We start from the raw sequence: 19,907 nt of genomic DNA, 5'->3' as shown, positions 1-19,907 counted from the left end.
TGTTATCAGTAAATAGGTAAATAATATTTTTAATGGTAAACAAAATATTAATAGAATTAATGATAAAAACATATTTTAGACATTTTTATAAATTTTCTAATGTAAAATCTTTTTAATTTAAGTTACATCTTTTGAAAACGACTAAATTTTTATTTGTGCACATACATAAGTGTTTGGTGTAGTGATTCACTCTTGTAGGTAAGAAATTTCATTTGATTCACTACTGCATAAGAAATGTGTATTTGTATAATCAAATACACAACATGTTGTCTATCTACATGTGTCTATTTAAGATGCATACTTGTTTATAAAAATTAAAATTAAAAAAAAAAACTGATTAAATTAATTTTTATGATAATCTAAAAAATGAGCTTATAAAAATTATATTCTACTAACCTAAATTTTTTAAAATGTTTTCTGTATTGAATAATATAATATATATATATAAAAAAAAAAATAATAATATAATATAAAAATAATATAAATAATAATATAATAAAAATCATAAAATCAAGTAATAAACCTATTATCATGTGTTTTTAATTTTAATAATTTTCTTTTAATAATTGAAAGAAAGCAGTGCCAAGACTTTAGAAATATTAATTATTTGAAAAGTTAAATATTGTATGTAACAATTTTAACTTTCTCTTTTACTGTTTTTGTCTTAATTTTAATTTAAAAAAATGCATAAGCCTAATGAACCAGTGTATTATGGAAGTTTTCATTTTAATTACCAATTTCTATAGAATCTGTTAATTTTGATAATCTGTGAGAACTTTATTTTCTTTATAAAATTTTTTCTGATCTATTTTTTAATATTTGATGTAGCTTTTTTTGGGTTTAATTAGGTTTTATCAGTGTGTGCACGTGTGCATGAGTGAGTGAGTGCATGCACACAAGTATTGGTGGGTGATTGTGTGGGTGCATAATATTTTTCTTTGTTGTTTTTTAAATTTGTGTAAGATTGTGTATGACACAGCCTACTAATTTTATGATGGTAATATTGAAAAAAATTGGTGTGTGTATATGTGCATGTCACCTATATATATATATATGTTTTACATTATTACAAAATCAAAAACTTAATTTCAATTAAAATAATGTGGTGCTGATATTAAAAGTTCTACCATAAATAAACCACACTGATTCTGTATTATGGATTATCTCTACATTTTTATCAAAAGTTACATGTTATTTGAATGATAAATTTTTGAACAGTTGTGTTCAGTAACAAAGTAATTGGTCTTCATGGTCTAACCTGAAGCTACACTTGACAAATACTACCTATAGGGAAAATTATAAAATCTGAGATGTATGAAAATAAATAAGCAAGAGAATAGTTAGTAATCAGAATTTATAATTTAACTGAAGTTAATTTGTATAAAGAAAAACCTGATGATGCCACCAAAAAGTAGAAGACAAACAGTTTTATGTAATTCATAAATATTGATTGAAGACAGTTATCTAATTTTAATTAACTATTTTACATAAATATATATAATATTTTAATTGTTTAATGATATAGCGCTTGCATGTGTGAGTGTACACAAAACACACATACACACATGCACATATTCATGCATATGTATATGAACAATAGAAAAACACCTGCAGAAGTGTGTAGTTGGTCTATTCATGGTTGTATTTCTCTTTGACTGTCAAAATTTTAAAAATGCTTATTTATTTCAGGTTGTGGCATCTGCTGGACTGGTAACATTACGTTTTATACTGGCCCACACACACTCTTCTAGATTCGTGCCAATCATACTCTTAAATTTGTCTTCGAAGTCCAAAGACATTAGAAGAGCTACTTGCGAGTTCCTAGACCTTATTTTGCATTCATGGTCGACACATATGATTGAAAAACATGTTGCAATCGTGCAGGATGCAATAAAGAAAGGAATAGCTGATGCAGATAGTGAAGCAAGATCTTTGGCTCGAAAGTAAGTTTTTAGCACTGATTTATGTACAGATACTTTAGTTGTATTTAGTTCTATCTGTATTTAAATAATAGTAATTTTATACAAAAATTTTTATTAGAGACCCTATTCTAAAAATCCTAATCTAAAATTAGATTAGACATTCATTTAATGTTCATCAGCTATTCTATTGGATTTAAGTATTTAAATGAATAGTAAACTACATAATTTACAATTTGTATTTAGTAAAAATACAATATACGAGTATTATTTTTTTTTCAAGGTCCGATTGAACACAAAATTAAAACCACAGTGAAAATAAAAACTAAATTTTTTTTTTTAAATTTTAAAATTGAAACAAATTTTTTATTTGTAACAAGTATTTAGATAGTATTTACATAGGAAATGGTTATGGCACAACTTCAAACCAAATTCCCACAAGGTAATGGTTCCAACAAGATTTGGCGCCATCCCTTACAGCTAAAAATTGAAAAATCTTTATTACAAAAAACGAAATATTAAAGTACTTTTGTAGCCAGGCATTATCCAGTCTCAACTGAATGTCATCGGGCAATAGTCATAAAACTACTCTCAAAAATGAACTGTACCACAAAAATTGATCTCATTAAAGCAACAATATCGGTATGGCTTCATGATGAAGAAACTAAAAAAAAAAAAATGTATAATACACTTTAATCGATACCAAATCATGTATTTGAAATGATAAGAATAAAGGACAACATACGAGTTGCGACAATAAAGTAATGAGACTGATTTGAAAAAAATGTTGCTTACCGTTTTAGTCATGTTTAGTCCTTCAAAGTAGTTCCCCTCTGATTGCACACACTTATTCCAGCGCTTCTGCCATTGATGGTAACATTTCTGGAACTCATCTTCTGTAATATCCTCCAAGACCCTCGTCACAGCTTTTTGGACATCTTGTGTTGTTTGAAAATGGTGTCCCTTGACCGCCATTTTGACTCTTGGAAATAGAAAAAAGTCGCACGAAGCGATATCTGGTGAATAAGGTGGCTGTGGTAGTACTGAAATTTGTTTTGAGGTTAAAAATTGCCGTACTGACAAAGCAGTATGGGGTGGCGCATTATCGTGATGCAGAATCCAATTATCAGCAATGTTGGCACGGACACGCAGAACTCGTTTACGAAGTCTCTAAAATTTCTTTGTAGAAATTGGTTAACTGTTTGTCCAGGAGGCATCCACTCTTTATGAAGAGTGGATGCCTTCATGATGCCTCCATTCCCTTGGAATCAAAGAAGCACACAAGCATGCATTTCACTTTTGACTTTGACATGCAAGCTTTTTTTGGTCTGGGTGATCCCTTTGAGCACCATTGCGAACTTTGGCGTTTTGTCTCTGGATTGTATTGAAAAAACCAACCTTTATCACCAGTGATAATACGGCTCAACAAATCTGGATTGATTTCCGTTTGCTCTAACAAATCGGCTGCCACATTTTTCCGTGTTTCTCGCTGTTGTTGTGTGAGATTTTTGGAGACCATTTTTGCACAAATCTTTCTCATACCAAGATCTTCGGTTAATATTAGACGAACCGTTTCTCTTATTCACCAGATATCGCTCCGTGCGACTTTTTTCTATTTCCAAGAGTCAAAATGGCAGTCAAGGGACACCATTTTCAAACAACACAAGATGTCCAAAAAGCTGTGACGAGGGACACAAACACGTGTTCACTCATTGCAGCATAACTCATGACTGAGCAGTTGCATCAATCTGCCGCTTGGACTAGAAGAAGTAGCTTATAGTATCTTATAGGTCAAAGATGGTGTGCCTACGCAAGCTGCAGGGTTGCCACATCTTGCAAAGAAAAATCAGTCTCATTACTTTATTGTCGCACCTCGTTTATAATAATTTAATTAATGTACACAAATTTTTTAAAGAAGGTAATGTATTCAATTACGTCTTAAATACAAATATAAAGAGATAATAATCATAAACAACTAAAATATCATTTTTGTTAACAAGGTTTCCTTTAATTCTATTTTATTCCACCAGAATTCACTATATTGTCTTTAGTGTACTTTACACATTCAAACAGTCGTGAGTGTGTAATTATTTTAATTTTTGACTTATATTATTTTTATTTCCTGGTGATGGTTTGAAATAAACCGAAAGATCTCGAGAAAACACATCTTGTTTGCTGGTAAGGTAGATATAAAATTTTGAATTATTTTTTATTGTATTAAGAAATTATCACCGGAAACCACGTTTAAGAAATTTTACTTATAAAAACAGAATCTAATCTTGGTTACTTTGTTCGTTTTAAATTTACCTTATAATAAAACAGCTTCAGTGAGAAAGAAGACTGTTATCATTTTTATAAGATTATTGTTAATATTAAGTGTTGTATAGTTCAATTAACACTTCTAACAGTTTACTAATTTCTAAATTAGTAGTTTAAATTAAGTTAAGTGTGAAACTATGAATTATGATGACTCTCATTATCTTTTGTTAATGTTTTTTAATCATGCAACAGATGGGTTCAAAAAAAATGCAGTACCTGTAAATCGCCTACTCAAACTAACACTGTATTCTGTATACTTCAGAATAATGCACTATGATAAGATATGTTATTCTTGCTTGGATCATATTTCATACACATTTGAGATTGAACATAAATTGTTTTTTGTTGTTAATGATATTTTATTTGTTTAAATTTAGGAGTGTTCTTAATATACTAATATGTACAGTAAATTATTGTATTTGTCAAGTAGAAGTGTTTAAAAAGTTATAATAGAAAAAATTTAAAGATGGTATGGATTTGTACTGACTAGAAAATAAATTTATAATAATGACTAGATGTTATGATTTGACATTATTGTTAATAATTTTACATTTGCCCTTGTGTTGCAGTTTATGGTGGCTATTTGGCATACAATATTCAATAGAGGTTTAGGCTTTTTAAGTACCTGCATTCAGTATAATCGTAGTTACAGGTTAAGTTTACAACTTTGAAATCCAATCTTTAGCACTGGCATTTTAGTTCTCATTTTTCTTTCCTAAAAATGAAAAATTTAATACTGTCATCAAGAAAGCTTGAAAAAAGTTACTGTTATAGCTTTTTCCAGTCAGTAAAACTGGCATATTATGCAGAGTTATATTGCTACATGTATGAAATTTCAACATTATTCTTATTTTACTTTTGGTGGCAAAAGATTTTATTACAAGCAGCAAATCATTACAACCAGTAATGCTAAAATCAAGTTTTTATTAGACTTATTTAGCAGTAAAAATGATATACTATCGTATGATGAAAAGTGATTATGGAAGTATTAAGATTAACAAAAATAGAACTGAATTTTAGTATTAGAATTAGAACTGCCATTTATAGCTAAAAAACTAAATTAACTACTGAATTATCATTATTTATTATTTTTTCTTTCTTTTTTAGAGCATTTTGGGGTTTTAAAAATCACTTTCCAGAACAATCTGAATCCTTATTAAAAAGCTTGGATCCTTCATATAAGCGTGCACTGCTTAATGAAAGTGGCTCATTATCTTCATCAAATTCTTCTTGTTCTCTTAATATCCAGCCATTAGTCAGATCAACACCTCGAACTCACCGCCAACCATCTGGTAAATAAGTTTTTATGATGATCAATCTTTTTTTAAATTGTGTATGTGTGTGTGTGTGTGTGCATGTGTGTTTGCATGCACATGTGAGTATATATATTGTTTTGCCGTTAGGGAAGATGTTGTCACAGCTACTGCTCTTCACCATGTTCTGCCCTTTGCTAACCTCTTTGTTTCCACACATTTTCTCTTTTCCATAATCCCATCCTTCATTTGTTGAAATCTCTTCCTTTTCTCTCATCTACCAAGCCTTCTATCGCATCTACTAATAAACATCTTCTTCTCATACAATGTCCAGCTACATCAACATCTCAAAATCCCCAATTTGTTTTCTGTTTGCCTTTCTCATTGACCACGTTTCAGCTCCATAAAGTATCACACTCCAAATAAACATTTCATTAATCTCTTCAACGCTAAGTTCAATTTTCCACACAGCAACCTTCCCTTCTTATTAAATGCCTGGTTACTTCCTGATATTCTTGTTTTAATTTCTACTGTGCTAGTTAGAAATTGTGTGTGTATGTGTGCGTGCACGCGTGTCTGTGTCTAAAGCTTAACTTATAAAAATGAGTGTTACTTAAAAAAAAATAGCACAAATTTTGTTCTTGTATGAAAAAAAAGGATTAAAAATGTTAATTGTTTTTCATTTTTTGTTGTTTTTTCATATTATATTTTCTAACTGGATTTTATAAGTTATTTAAAGGTAGAAATATCCTAATGGTTTGAAATGTTATTGTTTATTTTTATTATGAGGATGCCATTCATGATTATTGCAATAGCATTTAGGGTGGTTCAGTGTTTCATGAAATGTTATGTTGGCATAGAGGAGGTCTTATGAAATATTTCTTAACCTTTATTTGTAATAATGCTATGCCAAAAAACCCATTTCAGTTTTACTGTTAAGTTGAAATATCTTTTTGAATAAAATCATTTATAGCCAGCAAAGTATTTTATCATTAATAGCATGGAAAGATAATCTGTTGATATTAATCATTTGTATGATTTGGAACTCATGTAAATTGCCTGACATAGACAATTAGTTTTACAAAGTTGAATAGGAATTTACTCTTATTTACTAGATTGTTTTTGTAGGTTTATTTCAGACAGTGAATAAAGGCTGAGATGGAAAGGGTTACATATGTGAAATTATTTCAGTTACAAAATTTTTACTGTGTGCTATATCCTTTAAACTATCTACATTTTATATCATATTTTATGTGACAGATCTCATAGTTATTTAGTGGTATTCCGCAGTCATTGTGTAACATAATTAAATCCTAACTCCATAACATAATACTGTATTTGTATTAGTATTTAATCTTTACTCTTTTATATAGAGCAAGCTGTGCATTGCGCTGCTGTCTTATAACAACAGATGAATGATAAATGTGTGATATTATGTTATAAGGTCAGAATGTAAGTAGATTAAAACTTATATAACCCATTTTTATTTGAGAAGTATCATTGAGATTTATGTAGAATTCAGATTAGTTTTTTGTTTGAAGTACTAAGAAATGTTTTTATTAGAAGGTGGATCCACCTCCACTTCACGCAGAGGTCAAACGCCTACAACATCATTACGTTCAAATAGTGCTATTGATCTTCAAGCTGCTCAACGGGCAAAGGCAAGAGCACAGTATGCTGCCCTTGCTCGCCAGAAAGTTGGTTCCGGGGCATCATTGCGTAAGTTGTAAATTTGTCAGCAACCTTTTTTTGTTGTTTTAGCATACTAATCCTCTGTTGCTTTAGTTGCTTTTAGCATTCATCCCTTCTTATCTGTTCCTATTTTCCTTTTTTTTATAATTTTTTTTTTGTGACCATCTGCTTGAATGAATTAAAATTACTGTCATTGCTTGCATTAAAAAATGTTAAATACTGTTACCAATATTGAATTAGTTTTTTATTCACAAATGCTGTAATAATTTAAGATCATTTAAACAGTTATCACTCCATAATTGTTTTACTTAGCTGAATTAGCTTCAGACTTTGACCAGACTTCTTTGATATAAAATAATGATTTTTATTATTATGCTGGTTATCATTAATTGCATGAATATAACAAGGTGTTTTAGATTATTTTGTGAGTTTGTTGTTAATAACTAACAGATTTTATTGCATTTTGGCTGTTAATTGATTATTTACTTTATCTTAAACACAATGTTTTGATGAGTTAACCTTGCATATGTTATATGTAATGGACTTCTGATCATTAATTTAAAAATATAATTGATTTCAATTGGTAATTTCCTAAACATCTCACATTGTTCTATAATATCTAAAGAGTTTAGTTTTTTAATGTTACCACTAATTTTCTGGAATTTATTTTCAGTAAGACACGACTCATTACTTTTTATTGCTGCATTTCATTATATTTAGCCTTCCCAAACTCATTACTTTTGGATAGATTTCATAAGAAAGCTACCTATTGCAATGGGTACAATGATTCAATTTCCAGAAAATTTTGACATATCTTCGCATTTCACATCCTCTAGACCCCAAACCACCATCAATTCAAAAGTTTATATATATGTATATTTCACTTTCTTGTGGACATGATAACTGCCATAGTTTTGCACCAATCACTTTCAAGTTGATGCATGAAATATAGCGACCCAAAATCTCAGTCAAATTTGTTAATGGGCAAAATCAAACCATGGGGATGGAAATGGGAGAGCTTTTTTGAAATACAAGATATTGCTATAACTTTCTTATTAAGTAAAATATCAAATTCGTTTAAAGTTTCTATTTTTCTTTGGATAAGGGCCTAAAATTTATCTAAGTAAAGTTTTTTGATATCACCAATCATTGGCCCTGGGGGTGGAAAAAATGGGATTTCAAAGACAAAAAATCATACCTCCCTTAATAGGCACAATATTGAATCTGTTTAAAGTGGTTGTTAGTCCTCTAAAGATTCCCTAAAACTTTTATCTGAAACAATTTTTTAAATGACCAACCTTTGCGGCAAGGGATGACCAAAATGTTGCTGGAATTGTTAGAAGATGGGACTTGTCATATGCTAAACATGTGAAACTTTCTTCACATGCAATCATTGTCGTATAGAGCAAATTTAAGTTTTTCTTAACTGTAAGGTAGAAATCTTTTTTATCCCTTAGCACTGGTGAAATTTACCTCTGCCTTCTGGCGTGCTGAAAGGGATTTTCTATTGCTGCATTTCATTATATTTAACCTTCTCTTCTTTAAAATATGTGATACTGGAATCTCTTTGAAATTATTTCAAGAGAGACAGCTCACACAAATCAAGAAAAAATTCACAGTTCAATAATGTGATTAACTTCATTTAACATTTTTTCATTTACTAGGTTAGATTTGTATTTATGCCATCTGGTTAGGGACATTTGTGCTTTCCTCCAGATTTTTTGTTTTGTATTCCTTTTGTTACTTTCTGAAGCAATGAAATATTGGTGATTAAGTCAGCCGAACTCTTTACAAAAGTAATTGTTTTATATTTATATATAAGTTTAGTCATATTTGAATACTTTGTGCCTTATCAATCCTTTTGTAACCTGTCATCTTTATTTTTTTTAATAACATACTATAGCTTTATATCTACGCACATAATTATTTAAGAGTGAATGGTGTTTAATTATTTTTCTTAATACTTTTTGATTATATGGAGTTCTATTCACACTGTAAGCAAAATACAATTGTTTTAGATAGTTGTTTCTGTAGAATTCATAACATACAAATTGAATGTTAATTTATCTCATGTGCACAGATTTTATTCATTTAGTCTGTGGTAACTGTTGTTAGTATTATAAAGATAAATTATTAAAGATTAAAAGACATATTTGAGTCACACCATTTTCTGTTGTTTCCTTATTAGTTGATATTAATTTGTTTACTTGTTTATTTTTTAAAAATTTTAGATTTAGATTTACTATACTTTGATTGTGTATTTATTAACTTAAGTTGTTCGTTTGATATATGTGCATCCTGATGACTTGTAATATACTGACCTAATCATAAAAGTTTATTGTATGATACTAACTGAATTGATTACTTATTAAGTATTTTTATTTTAATGTATAATCTAAGAGAAGGAGTACTGTACAATTTTTGTGATTATTATAGCTCTGTTAATTTCGTAATTGTTTAATTATAACTTTTTACAAGGTAAAGAATTGTAGTGATACAAATTCTTGTATTAATTTGCCTAATTGTGATTTTTAGTCTCTTATTATTATTTGCTGCTAAGAACAATGTAGTAGAATATTGATTTATGAGATGCTTTTTAAATACTACGTCTCTTCCTAAAAATGTATTAACTATTTTACTTTTTGTTATTAACGTTTATTAACTCTTTTGTTTCTTTATTTTATAGTTTCCTTAGAAAATGTTAGTATTAATTTCTTCTTTTTAGTTCGTTTATCTAATGATTTAAAACATTCTCAGATAACTTTACAATTTTAACCACTTAATATCTTGTCTATCTGGCTTTTAATCATCCACATTCTGTTAACACAAAGGTCTAAAAAAATGTAATAAATTAATACAATTATATATATTTTTGTTATAACTTCTTTATTTGTTTGTTTTAAATCTATTTGGTACCTTTTCTGTTTTGTACACTTTTGCTGCATAGTAATAGAATTCTTTATGCTCTTCTGTATTTTCCTGTGTTATCCTGTATTAATATATACATATCTGAAATAACAAAAAAAAAAAACACAGTCAAACATAGTAACAGAACCTAGAAAAGTAGAACCAAAAGTTGACTTTCACAGGTTCCCACGTTATCAGTCTGTACAAAATTCCAAAATTAAATCAATCAAAAACAAAAAATAAATAAATAAAAACCAAACATTTAGAAACTACAAACTCTAATAACCACAAAACTTGAACAACATAACTCAATGTCAACTGGAATAATGATAAATTTAAAACGTCATGTAACTATGTACATAAACATTGTTGCCAACTGCTACAATCAACTATGTCTTTTATCATTCCAGTTCTTGAGTTATGTTGTTCAAGTTTTGTGGTTATTACGGTTTATGATTTCTAAATCTTTAGTTTTTATTTATTTGCTTTTGTTTGATGTAATTTAAGAATTTTGTACTGACTGATGATGCGAGATCCCATGCAAGTTGACTTTGGTTTTATTTTTCTATATTCTGTTAGTGTATTTGGTAGTTATTTTTTATTTTTTTGTTTGAGGTTATTTGGTGCAGAGGTCAATATGTTGATAAATTATTTGTATTTTCTGAATTTTCACAAAGTTTTATATATATATATATGTGTGTTACCTTCTTTTCTAACATATTTTATTTATTTTTTATGCTTACTTATTTTCAAATCAAATTTCTGTCTGAACTGTGAATTACATTGTTTTGTAATTGAAATTAGTTTTAACATATTTCTGGTTACAAATGTTGTAACCAGAACACTCCTGTCTGCATTCTGGATTGCCTTTCCTTACCTTCTGTTATTGTCATTAATTACTCTGTGTTTTATACTAAACTGTACTTATTTTGTATTTCATTTCTGACCTCAAATTTTTATTCTGTTCAACCTTTTATTCAAATGCTTTTCCAAGCTCTGCTACAGCTGCTGTTGTATTTTTCTTCAGTCTTTTCAATATAAATATGGTAGTTGTATTTTTTTCTTTATTTATGCTAATTGTGGAACCAGACCTGTTTTTTTCTGCTGCTTCTTTTACATGTTCTTAGTATCGTTGCACAAAGTGTTAAACAGATTTTGCCAAAGTTGTTATATATTCACCTCTACTTTTAATAAAATTCAATTAATTTTATATCCAGGGTGTTTCTTCTGTTTCCTAAATTAGTGTACCTTTCTTCAGTGGTATTTTCAATCCTGCTTTGTCCAAAAAATCTATTTTTTAGATTTTACAGTTTGTTTCTGCTGTCTGCTGTTATTTAACAATAAAGTTTTAGATAAAAAAGGAACTTCAAATTTGTATACTTTTCTACTTACTTTGATCATAAATGTTGCTGAGTAGCCATTATATGTAATTAAAATTAGAAAACTGTTCAGTTCAGTTTATTTGCCTCTGTAGTTATTTGTTGAAGTATAAAAAGGAGTAATTATTTTTTTCTTGTAAAAAAAAAAAGAATATCTATAGAAATGTAAAGCTGAATTTTATATGATTATTTAATCTTTTTGTGCTCATTTCCACTATTGCTCTTTATCATTGGTAATAGCTTGCCATTGGCTTGTTAGCTTTATAAAAAAAGTAATTTTTATAAAACTATGAAATAAAATAAAATTCGTAATAAAATTGCTCCATTCAATATGTTTTATTTTTTTGTATATAATTTTAGCAGACAATATGCTCAGTGTAAAACATAACAAAAAAAAATGACAGTGTAAACTATTACACTTATTAAAAAATTAGTAAATTTGATCATTCTTTAAAACCCACTAAAATCTACAATTAGGTAGTTGGTAAAATTTACAAACAGTCATCATCAGTAGATGCTAAAGAATCAGTATTAAAAACAATTACTACTTCATAATTATAAAAAAGAGGAAAAAACAACTTTATTCAAGTCAATGCTAGGTGGTATATTTTTGATTTGTGAAAAGGTCTGTATATGTGACCTAGCTAGAAAATAACCTTTACAAAAGAGGTTTGATATTACTGTATCTAATGAACAAAAACTGTTCTTCTGAAGTGATTAATAAATAACTGTATCCTTATCCTCACTTTTCCCAGTCACTTCTTTAATTCTTAATTCTTTTTTATGTATTACGTCAAAGTTATCTTAACAATAATGAATATATGTGCAATGTGCAGTATTCCCCTTTTTATGCTAGTTGTTGGGGGGGGGGGGGTGTGTTGGACTGAAGGCAGGATAAGTTACTGCTCAGTTTTCCTTGGCCTCCTTCATCTGTTATTCTAATTGCATCCCAACCCTTCTATACTCACTGTCACTAACTGGTACACCCAGTCACTTTCCCTCTCCCTGCATCGTAATTTTGTAAGATAAATTTGATGTACTATAACATGAGAACTGGATTGTTTATCAGGTTAGTGATACCTACCGTCTGTAGTGACAGTGTCTTGAAAAATGTTTACCTAACCAACTGTTACAGTTAAATTGTAGGTGAATTTGGAATGTTATTTTGAACTCTTGTTGACTTGATGATATTATTCTTTTATAAAAACATTCCTCATTTCTTAATGTAGTTACTGATTAAATGTAGGATAAGTTGAAAATTTATATAGAAAGAATATCTTTCTTAAATTCTGCTTTTTGGCTAGATTTTTTTAATATTATTTGTAAACATTAAGTTTTGTTAAAAATTTAAGAATTTTATTTTATTTTTGCTGACAATATCTCAGGTGATGATAATCAAGGTATATTTAATATTTCTAATATATTTCACTCAGTAGTGTTTTTTTCACATTTGTAAAGATATGTATGAAATCTGTACAGAAAGTATTCACGAGTTAACCAGTTTTAAACCAGCTGGGTGGACCCAAAGTTAATTCAAGGAGTATGTTTGTGTAAATTTAAGAATTTTTATGCAGTATTGAAACTTGATTTCAGTGAAACAAATATCTCTCTTTATTTCAAGACTATGGGCCTGATTTTGGAATCTGTCTTCAGTTTTTTCAATTTTTTCCTAGGACAAAAATTTTAAGTATTTATATTAAATTTTGCTTTTTTATTATGGTTTCTTAATATTTTAATTTTGTCAATTGTGTCCATTTTCAAAATTAATTTTATTAATTATATTTAACATATTGAATATGGTTTTGTGCAGTTCTCTCTTTCTCCCCCTCCCCTCTTTCTCATGGTACATAGTTTTATAACCAAAAATAAGAAAAAGAACTCATAGACTAGATCAGAAAACAGTTTATTTGAGTTTTGGCTCGCAAAACATTTAGCCCTGCTTTCTGCTCCCTCTGTGTTGAACTAAAATCCTGGGGTTCAAATCGAGGTTTAAATTTGGTGCTTTCTTATGGTTTTTTGATCTAAGAAACTGAATAAAAAGTGGTCCTAGACTTCTATCTTGCTTAGGTTTTAAGAAAAAGGGCGTAAAACGTAGGAAAGTTTTGTTGGAAAATACACTTTCTTAGGTTTGGAATAAAATAACTCTTAATTTACCAATAAATGAATAAAATTTTCTAGTTAACATTGACAGAATTTAATCTGAGAAATTTGATGTAAGTAATGTCTATTAAAATTAAACAAAAAATTGAGAAGTTCAACAATAAAAAAACAAAACACACAAACTGGATCAGAAAAGTAATAATGTAAAAAAAAAAAGAAGAAAAGTAACGCAAAAGAATTTACGTATAAATGCTACAAATTATAAAAATAGATTTGAAAGACATCATTTTAAAACATATTAAAAATGTTTATTTTTTCATAGGTTGGCAATAACAGCTGATCATTCATTAAATTTAGTGTCTAGCATTTGAACATTCATTTGAGCATGTTTGTGCTTTTATTGTTTGGTCAGTTATTCACAATAGGTGATACCACAAATTTTTTTCATTTGGAGAGTTGATGGGCATGTTGTTAATTTTTGGTAAATAAAAGTGGATTGGTTACTGTGTGTGAATACCAGAAAAATTATCCAGACTGAATATTCCAGATTGTAAAACATTTGTGGGTTTGGAGAGGCAAATTTGAGTTTGAGAAAGAGATGTGCTTAAACCACAATGATTCGATGCTGATCGTGAATGTTTTGTGAGAAATGCCAACGCTGAAGAAACAATATTAAATGCTGTACAAGTATCTACCACCTCAACCACCAGAAGGTTATCACATTGCTGATATTGATAAACGGATGAAATTCTGTTGATGATTAATTAGAAAAGTGAAGATCATCCCAATTTCTTAAGTAATATCCTAATTACTGATGATTCAAATTACTGATGAATCCTATTTTACAAGAAATGGCATTGTATAGCATGTGGTGTATTGCTGTGAACGTAGGCTGACGACTGGCTTACCACGCTATTAACTATCCTGAACAACTCTGACAGTGTACTGCACACTATGTAAGTATATGGAGCCATATGAGATGTTTTTATAAAGGAATGACTATCTAACTGTTCCACCCATCCTGTAAGTCTATCTGTTTTGCACCCTATGTACACAGCTGTACGTTGCCCACTATAAATCATCAAAACACCGATACTTGGGTAGAAGAAAATCCCCATGTGACTGTTACAAGTCATTTACTATGCACCTTTTCGTTCAGATGTGTAGTGTGGTCTTCTTGATGATAATCTCATAGGCCCTTTTTTTTTTACTGCCAAAGCTCAATGGAAGTACTTGCATTTTTTGCAAACAAATTTGATGGAATTCTTGGAAGATATTCCACTTTTAGATAGAGTGCAGATGTTATTTTCCATTGATGATGCACTTGCTTACTACTTTTGTGATATGATGAATCATTTAAATAACACATTTTGTAGGTAATGGGTTGGTCGAAATGGGGCAATAAAATGGCCTCCTCAATCTCCTGATCTCATGTCAGTGGACTTTTGAAGTTGGTTAATCTATTTTGCTCTTATTGGCACACAAGAAAAATTAAGAAAAGGTATAATAGAAACTGGAGCTATTATTAGAAATAAAAATGATGCTGGCAGCATGAATTTGTTGAGCCGAATATACATTGAATAGATTGATGGTCACATTTAGCATTTGGTTTGAAGAAATGTTTGCAACTTTATCAAGAAACCATTTTGATATTTAATAATTTTTAGATAAAAAAAAACCAGAAGATACGTGATTTTAATTTTTTTAAATATATTTTTTATTTATTCATTTCTATTATTGATAAGTTTTCTGTTTGTTTTTATTTACATTATGTTCAGACATTGATGAAAATTGTTCTGTTGTTAAAATCATATCACATTTTCGATCCAGTTTGTGTTTTGTTTCTAATTAAAGTTGAACTTCTTTAATTTGTGTTTAATTTTAATAGATGTTATTTACATCAATTTTCTCAGAATTAAATTCTTTACAAAGTTAACTAGACATTATTTGTGTATCGGTCAATTATCAAAGTTACTTAATTGCAAACCTAAAAGAGTGTATTTGCCAACAAAACCTTTTCATGTTTTACTGTGTTTTTGTTAAAATCTAAGTGAGAAATAGGTCTGGGACCATGTTTATTCAATTTCTTAGATAAAAAATCATAAAGAAGGACCAAATTTACCCCACGATTCGTACCCCAAGAATTTTAGTGCGGTTTAATTTCACAGAGGGAGCAAAAACCAGGACAAAATGTTCTGCGAGCCGAAGCTCAATAATGAACCATTTTCCTGACCTGTGTTTATATGAACTTTTTTCTTAATTTTGGCTACAGAATCATCTGAGAGATTTAATGCTGTTTGGAATCAGTCTATACCTATCAGTATTTACGTACTTCTAAAGCAGAAAATAATTAAAGTGTTTTATGCTGTTTTTCTGTTTACTCAATTAGCAAAAAAATAAGACACTTATTATGTTATATCTGAATGTGTTTATATACAATGATGGGTTGTGATTTTGGTGGCCTACTTATTTCTAAATATTTTGGTCTGAATACTTTCTGTATAGATTTTTTTTATAAAGTATTTATGTGCAAGTTTAGAATGCCAATTTATTTTTTGTTTTGTGTGGTTATGGCTATAAGAAGTAGTGCTTTGTTGTGTGGTACATTCCATTAGTTTACCATTAGATTTTTTTATTTTATTTTGATGACTGTTTATTAGTATGTGGTTTTAGCAGTGTGATGTTTTTTCTTCGATAAATTTCTGGAAAGTTAAATAAATCCCATCCATAATATTAGCTTAGAGTAGTAATTGTAAGAGACGCACTGACTAAGTTGACTTTTTCTCTACAAGAGATTAAAGGTAGAATAGTTGCTTTATTAATTTTTCAACAAAAACCTACTACACATCATTAGTAGAGAGGTTAGAATATACTGGTCAGTACATAGTTTATAGAGTACAATACTGTGGGTAGTAAATGCTACACATGACATGTTAACTACCAGAATTAATCGTATCTGATGGCCATTGATTGTTTATCAGATGATGATAGATTAAAAATACTCAGAAGTGTTAGGTTCCTTTTGTACGATGGTGTGATGCTTTACAATAATACTAATACTAATCCTTATTAATATTTATGATTTATTGTATAACAGTAAATAGTTAGGGATGTATGGTGTGTGATAATTATGAGAAGGAGAAAGTCTTTTTGTGCCTGTCTAATTTTAAATCTTTTATACAGTTTTATCAACTGATTGACAATTCCCAACTATTACATGTTTGTATTCAGATGAATTGTTTTTTAAGAAAGTTTCTCTGAACTTTGTGTAATTTGTTGATAAATTTGAAGTAGTGGTAATACAAATTTAACTGTTAGAAAAAGAAGGAGGGTAAATATGGCTAATGAACGTGTTAATGTGATTCAAAAGTAGGTAGAAGCAATGTGTAAGTTTTTCTAATTTGCATAAGACTATGATTATATTCTTTTTCTTTTAGTATTACGTTTCTTCTTATGACTTATATTATTATAGGTTTGTTGGTATTTTGAGAGTTCATGCAAGGTTAACTCCTTTTTTTTATAGAGTTTGATAAATAAATTATTTAATTGTTAAATTAATTGAATATTTTTGTGAGTAAATGATATGGATATAGGAAAGGAAAATGCGCAAAGTTAGTATTGATTACTTTATAAAAGAAAGATGTTGGTAATGTAGATTTTGAAAATAAAATAAAAACTATATTGAATTTCATTTACAGACTTAATGATAGTTCAGTTTTAATATTATTAGAAAAGTTATGATTAACTGGAATTTAATAATAGGTACTTAATTAATTGGTTTAAAATTTAACTGAGTGGCTTAAAGAGCAATGTTTTAACTGCTTATTTAATGTTTAAATGTGTAGTGCTGTCTTTTGAGATGTCTTCATTGTAAAAATTAAAAAAAAAAATTGCTGTTAAATCCATGCTAACAAGGGAAATAGTAAAGAAGTAATTTAAGATATGGTTTTTTATCATCTGGTTTATAAATAAAATTTATATTAAAATGAGTTATACGTGTCTTTAGAATGTAGTGTGAGATAGATTACTCTAGCGATGAAAATCTGTTTAAAAATTTAAGTAAGTTAACTAGTATAATTGATAGTTTGTTGTGTTTTACTGATGAATAATTTTATTTAGTGATAATTTTATTGCTTTCCTTGCAGAACATTTTGAAAGTTGAATTAATCTTGTAGGAATACATGTATAAGGCATGTATTCCTTATACATGCCTGATTGCATGTATAAGGAAAAGTGTTTTTCATTTTTGTTCTTCCTTTGTTGAAAATTTTATAGAATTTGCATGAAAAATGATGTTTTATTCATTTTTATGTCCTTTATTTTTGTTCTTGAAAGAAAACACTAATAAATAATACAGTTGTGTTCTTTTGTTTATATACTCAAAAAAATTTGATTAATTTTAAAATATCTCTTAAATGTGGTAATGGAACACAAGTTATTAAATGCTATGAATATTTCTTTTTTTTTGTGGGGAGTAGGTTCAGTGAGTAATAGATGTTTAATGATTTGATGTGTTTATTTTATTTTAAATTTCATTATTTGTGTATTTCATAAATTAAATTTTTTTCTTGTTATATCAGTTAGTTATTAATACTCATTGTTAATTACTCTATTTAATCTATTCTTTTATCACATGTGGTATGTTTTTTTATCAGCCAAACTTAATCTCAGAACACACTGATTTGAACTAGGTAAAATTTTTATAAGTTATTGGTTGTAGGATAAACCAGTTCAATTAGATTTATGCTGATTTATGCCAGTTCAATTAGATTACTTGTTTTAAATTTGGGTTGGCCTATCACAAAGTCTATGATTCTTTTGTTACTTCTTTATATCCTAGAAGTTTTTTACAAGGATAAAAGTTTGAAATCGGAAGAATAAAAAGCTTAATTAATTAACAATTTATAATAATAATATATATTTAAATATTAAGCTGAAATTGATTGGTTTTAAATATATTATAGTTTGATTTACATGTTTTATACCATAGACATTCAGCTGCCAATTAAAAGGTGGATTGGACAGTGGGGTAATTTTGTTTTAAACAAGAGTTCAATATTGCTATAGTTATTACTTAATATTTAGTTATTACTTATTATTTACACACACACACACACACACACACACACACACACACACACACACACACACACACACACATATATATATATATATATATATATATATATATATGTGTAAATAATGTACCTCTAGATACATTTCATTATTACGTATCACTAAAATTTTTAATTATTTTTTATGTCAGTAATATTATGTTATTTAACATTTGAAAATTTAGAACTACCATTTTTTAATTGTTATAGTGTTCAGTAAATCTCTTCATGAATCACTTGGTGGTGGTTTTTCCTACATTATATATATATATTGTTGCATGTTTGCGGCTCGATCAGGATATTGAGAGATTGACAATTGAAAATGTTTAAATAATTACAATTTATTAGTTTAAGAACATAAGTAAAACAAGACAACTCAGGAATAATAATGGCAATAGTAATAGTAATAATAATAATAATAATAATAATAATAATAAACAACTCACAATAATAATCAGAATAATAACAATAATGGCAACAGCAAACAGTAATAATAGTCAATAATAAACAAATAATCATAGTAATCACAAAAACAACAATAATAATAATAATAATAAACAGTGATTGCATACAAAACAAAATTTAAAGTAATCGTCAGGATTTATTTATAGGTAGTTAAATATTGAAAACCAGAATTAAGTCCCATTAACAAAAGACATTAGCATGACCACTAATCTTAACACTTTTAACAACTAGTCTTGTATTAACAACAATAGTGCAGTAGATAAGACAAGTATAAAATTCTTTTACTGTAAATACTTTTGTTGTTTACCTAACAATTTATGAATGAAATTTAGTACATTATCTGTTTCACTTATAGTCTATAAGTAACTCACCAAACCATTTCTTGTTTTCATGTACTATCCACACCGGAATTACTAGTGACATCACTATAATTGCATCAAATGTATACGCACTAGAAATTCACTACTTCACAGACCTCACAGAATACTCTTGCTTCAAACTCGCATAATAACTCTTTGCTTAAAACTTTCTCGCAGAAGTCATTGTAGCACTCTGTCGCAGACTGATCATCAACTGCTCTTCCCTTGAGAATTTATACTCCTATCCTCTTTACCAGCAGGACCAGACTCAACTCAAAATGATCATCTGCCCTCACATTTTCCCATTAGATCCTGGTCTGATAACCCATTTTCACTGAACATCTGTTTAGTGTGTGGCAGTGGACAGTATTACAAAGGACAATTGTTAAAACGTCCTTCA

The 19,907-nt window shown here is 28.6% G+C and overlaps 1 protein-coding gene across 4 annotated transcripts in view; it reads left to right on the top strand.

The window, feature by feature from the left end:
• chb (CLIP-associating protein) overlaps positions 1-19,907 on the top strand; it is a 246,653-nt gene that overhangs the window by 71,354 nt on the left and 155,392 nt on the right. For all 4 annotated transcript variants that reach the window (XM_075362879.1, XM_075362878.1, XM_075362877.1 and 1 more), the window contains 3 exons: positions 1,690-1,943; positions 5,346-5,530; positions 7,055-7,210. In XM_075362879.1, coding sequence (XP_075218994.1) covers positions 1,690-1,943; positions 5,346-5,530; positions 7,055-7,210 — 595 coding nt within the window. The remainder of the gene's footprint in view (positions 1-1,689; positions 1,944-5,345; positions 5,531-7,054; positions 7,211-19,907) is intronic.

This window comes from Lycorma delicatula, chromosome 4, assembly GCF_047948215.1.
Source record: "Lycorma delicatula isolate Av1 chromosome 4, ASM4794821v1, whole genome shotgun sequence".
NCBI classification, from domain to species: domain Eukaryota; kingdom Metazoa; phylum Arthropoda; class Insecta; order Hemiptera; family Fulgoridae; genus Lycorma; species Lycorma delicatula.
Note: the sequence above shows the minus strand (reverse complement) of the source record. Positions and strands in the feature narration are given on the sequence as shown.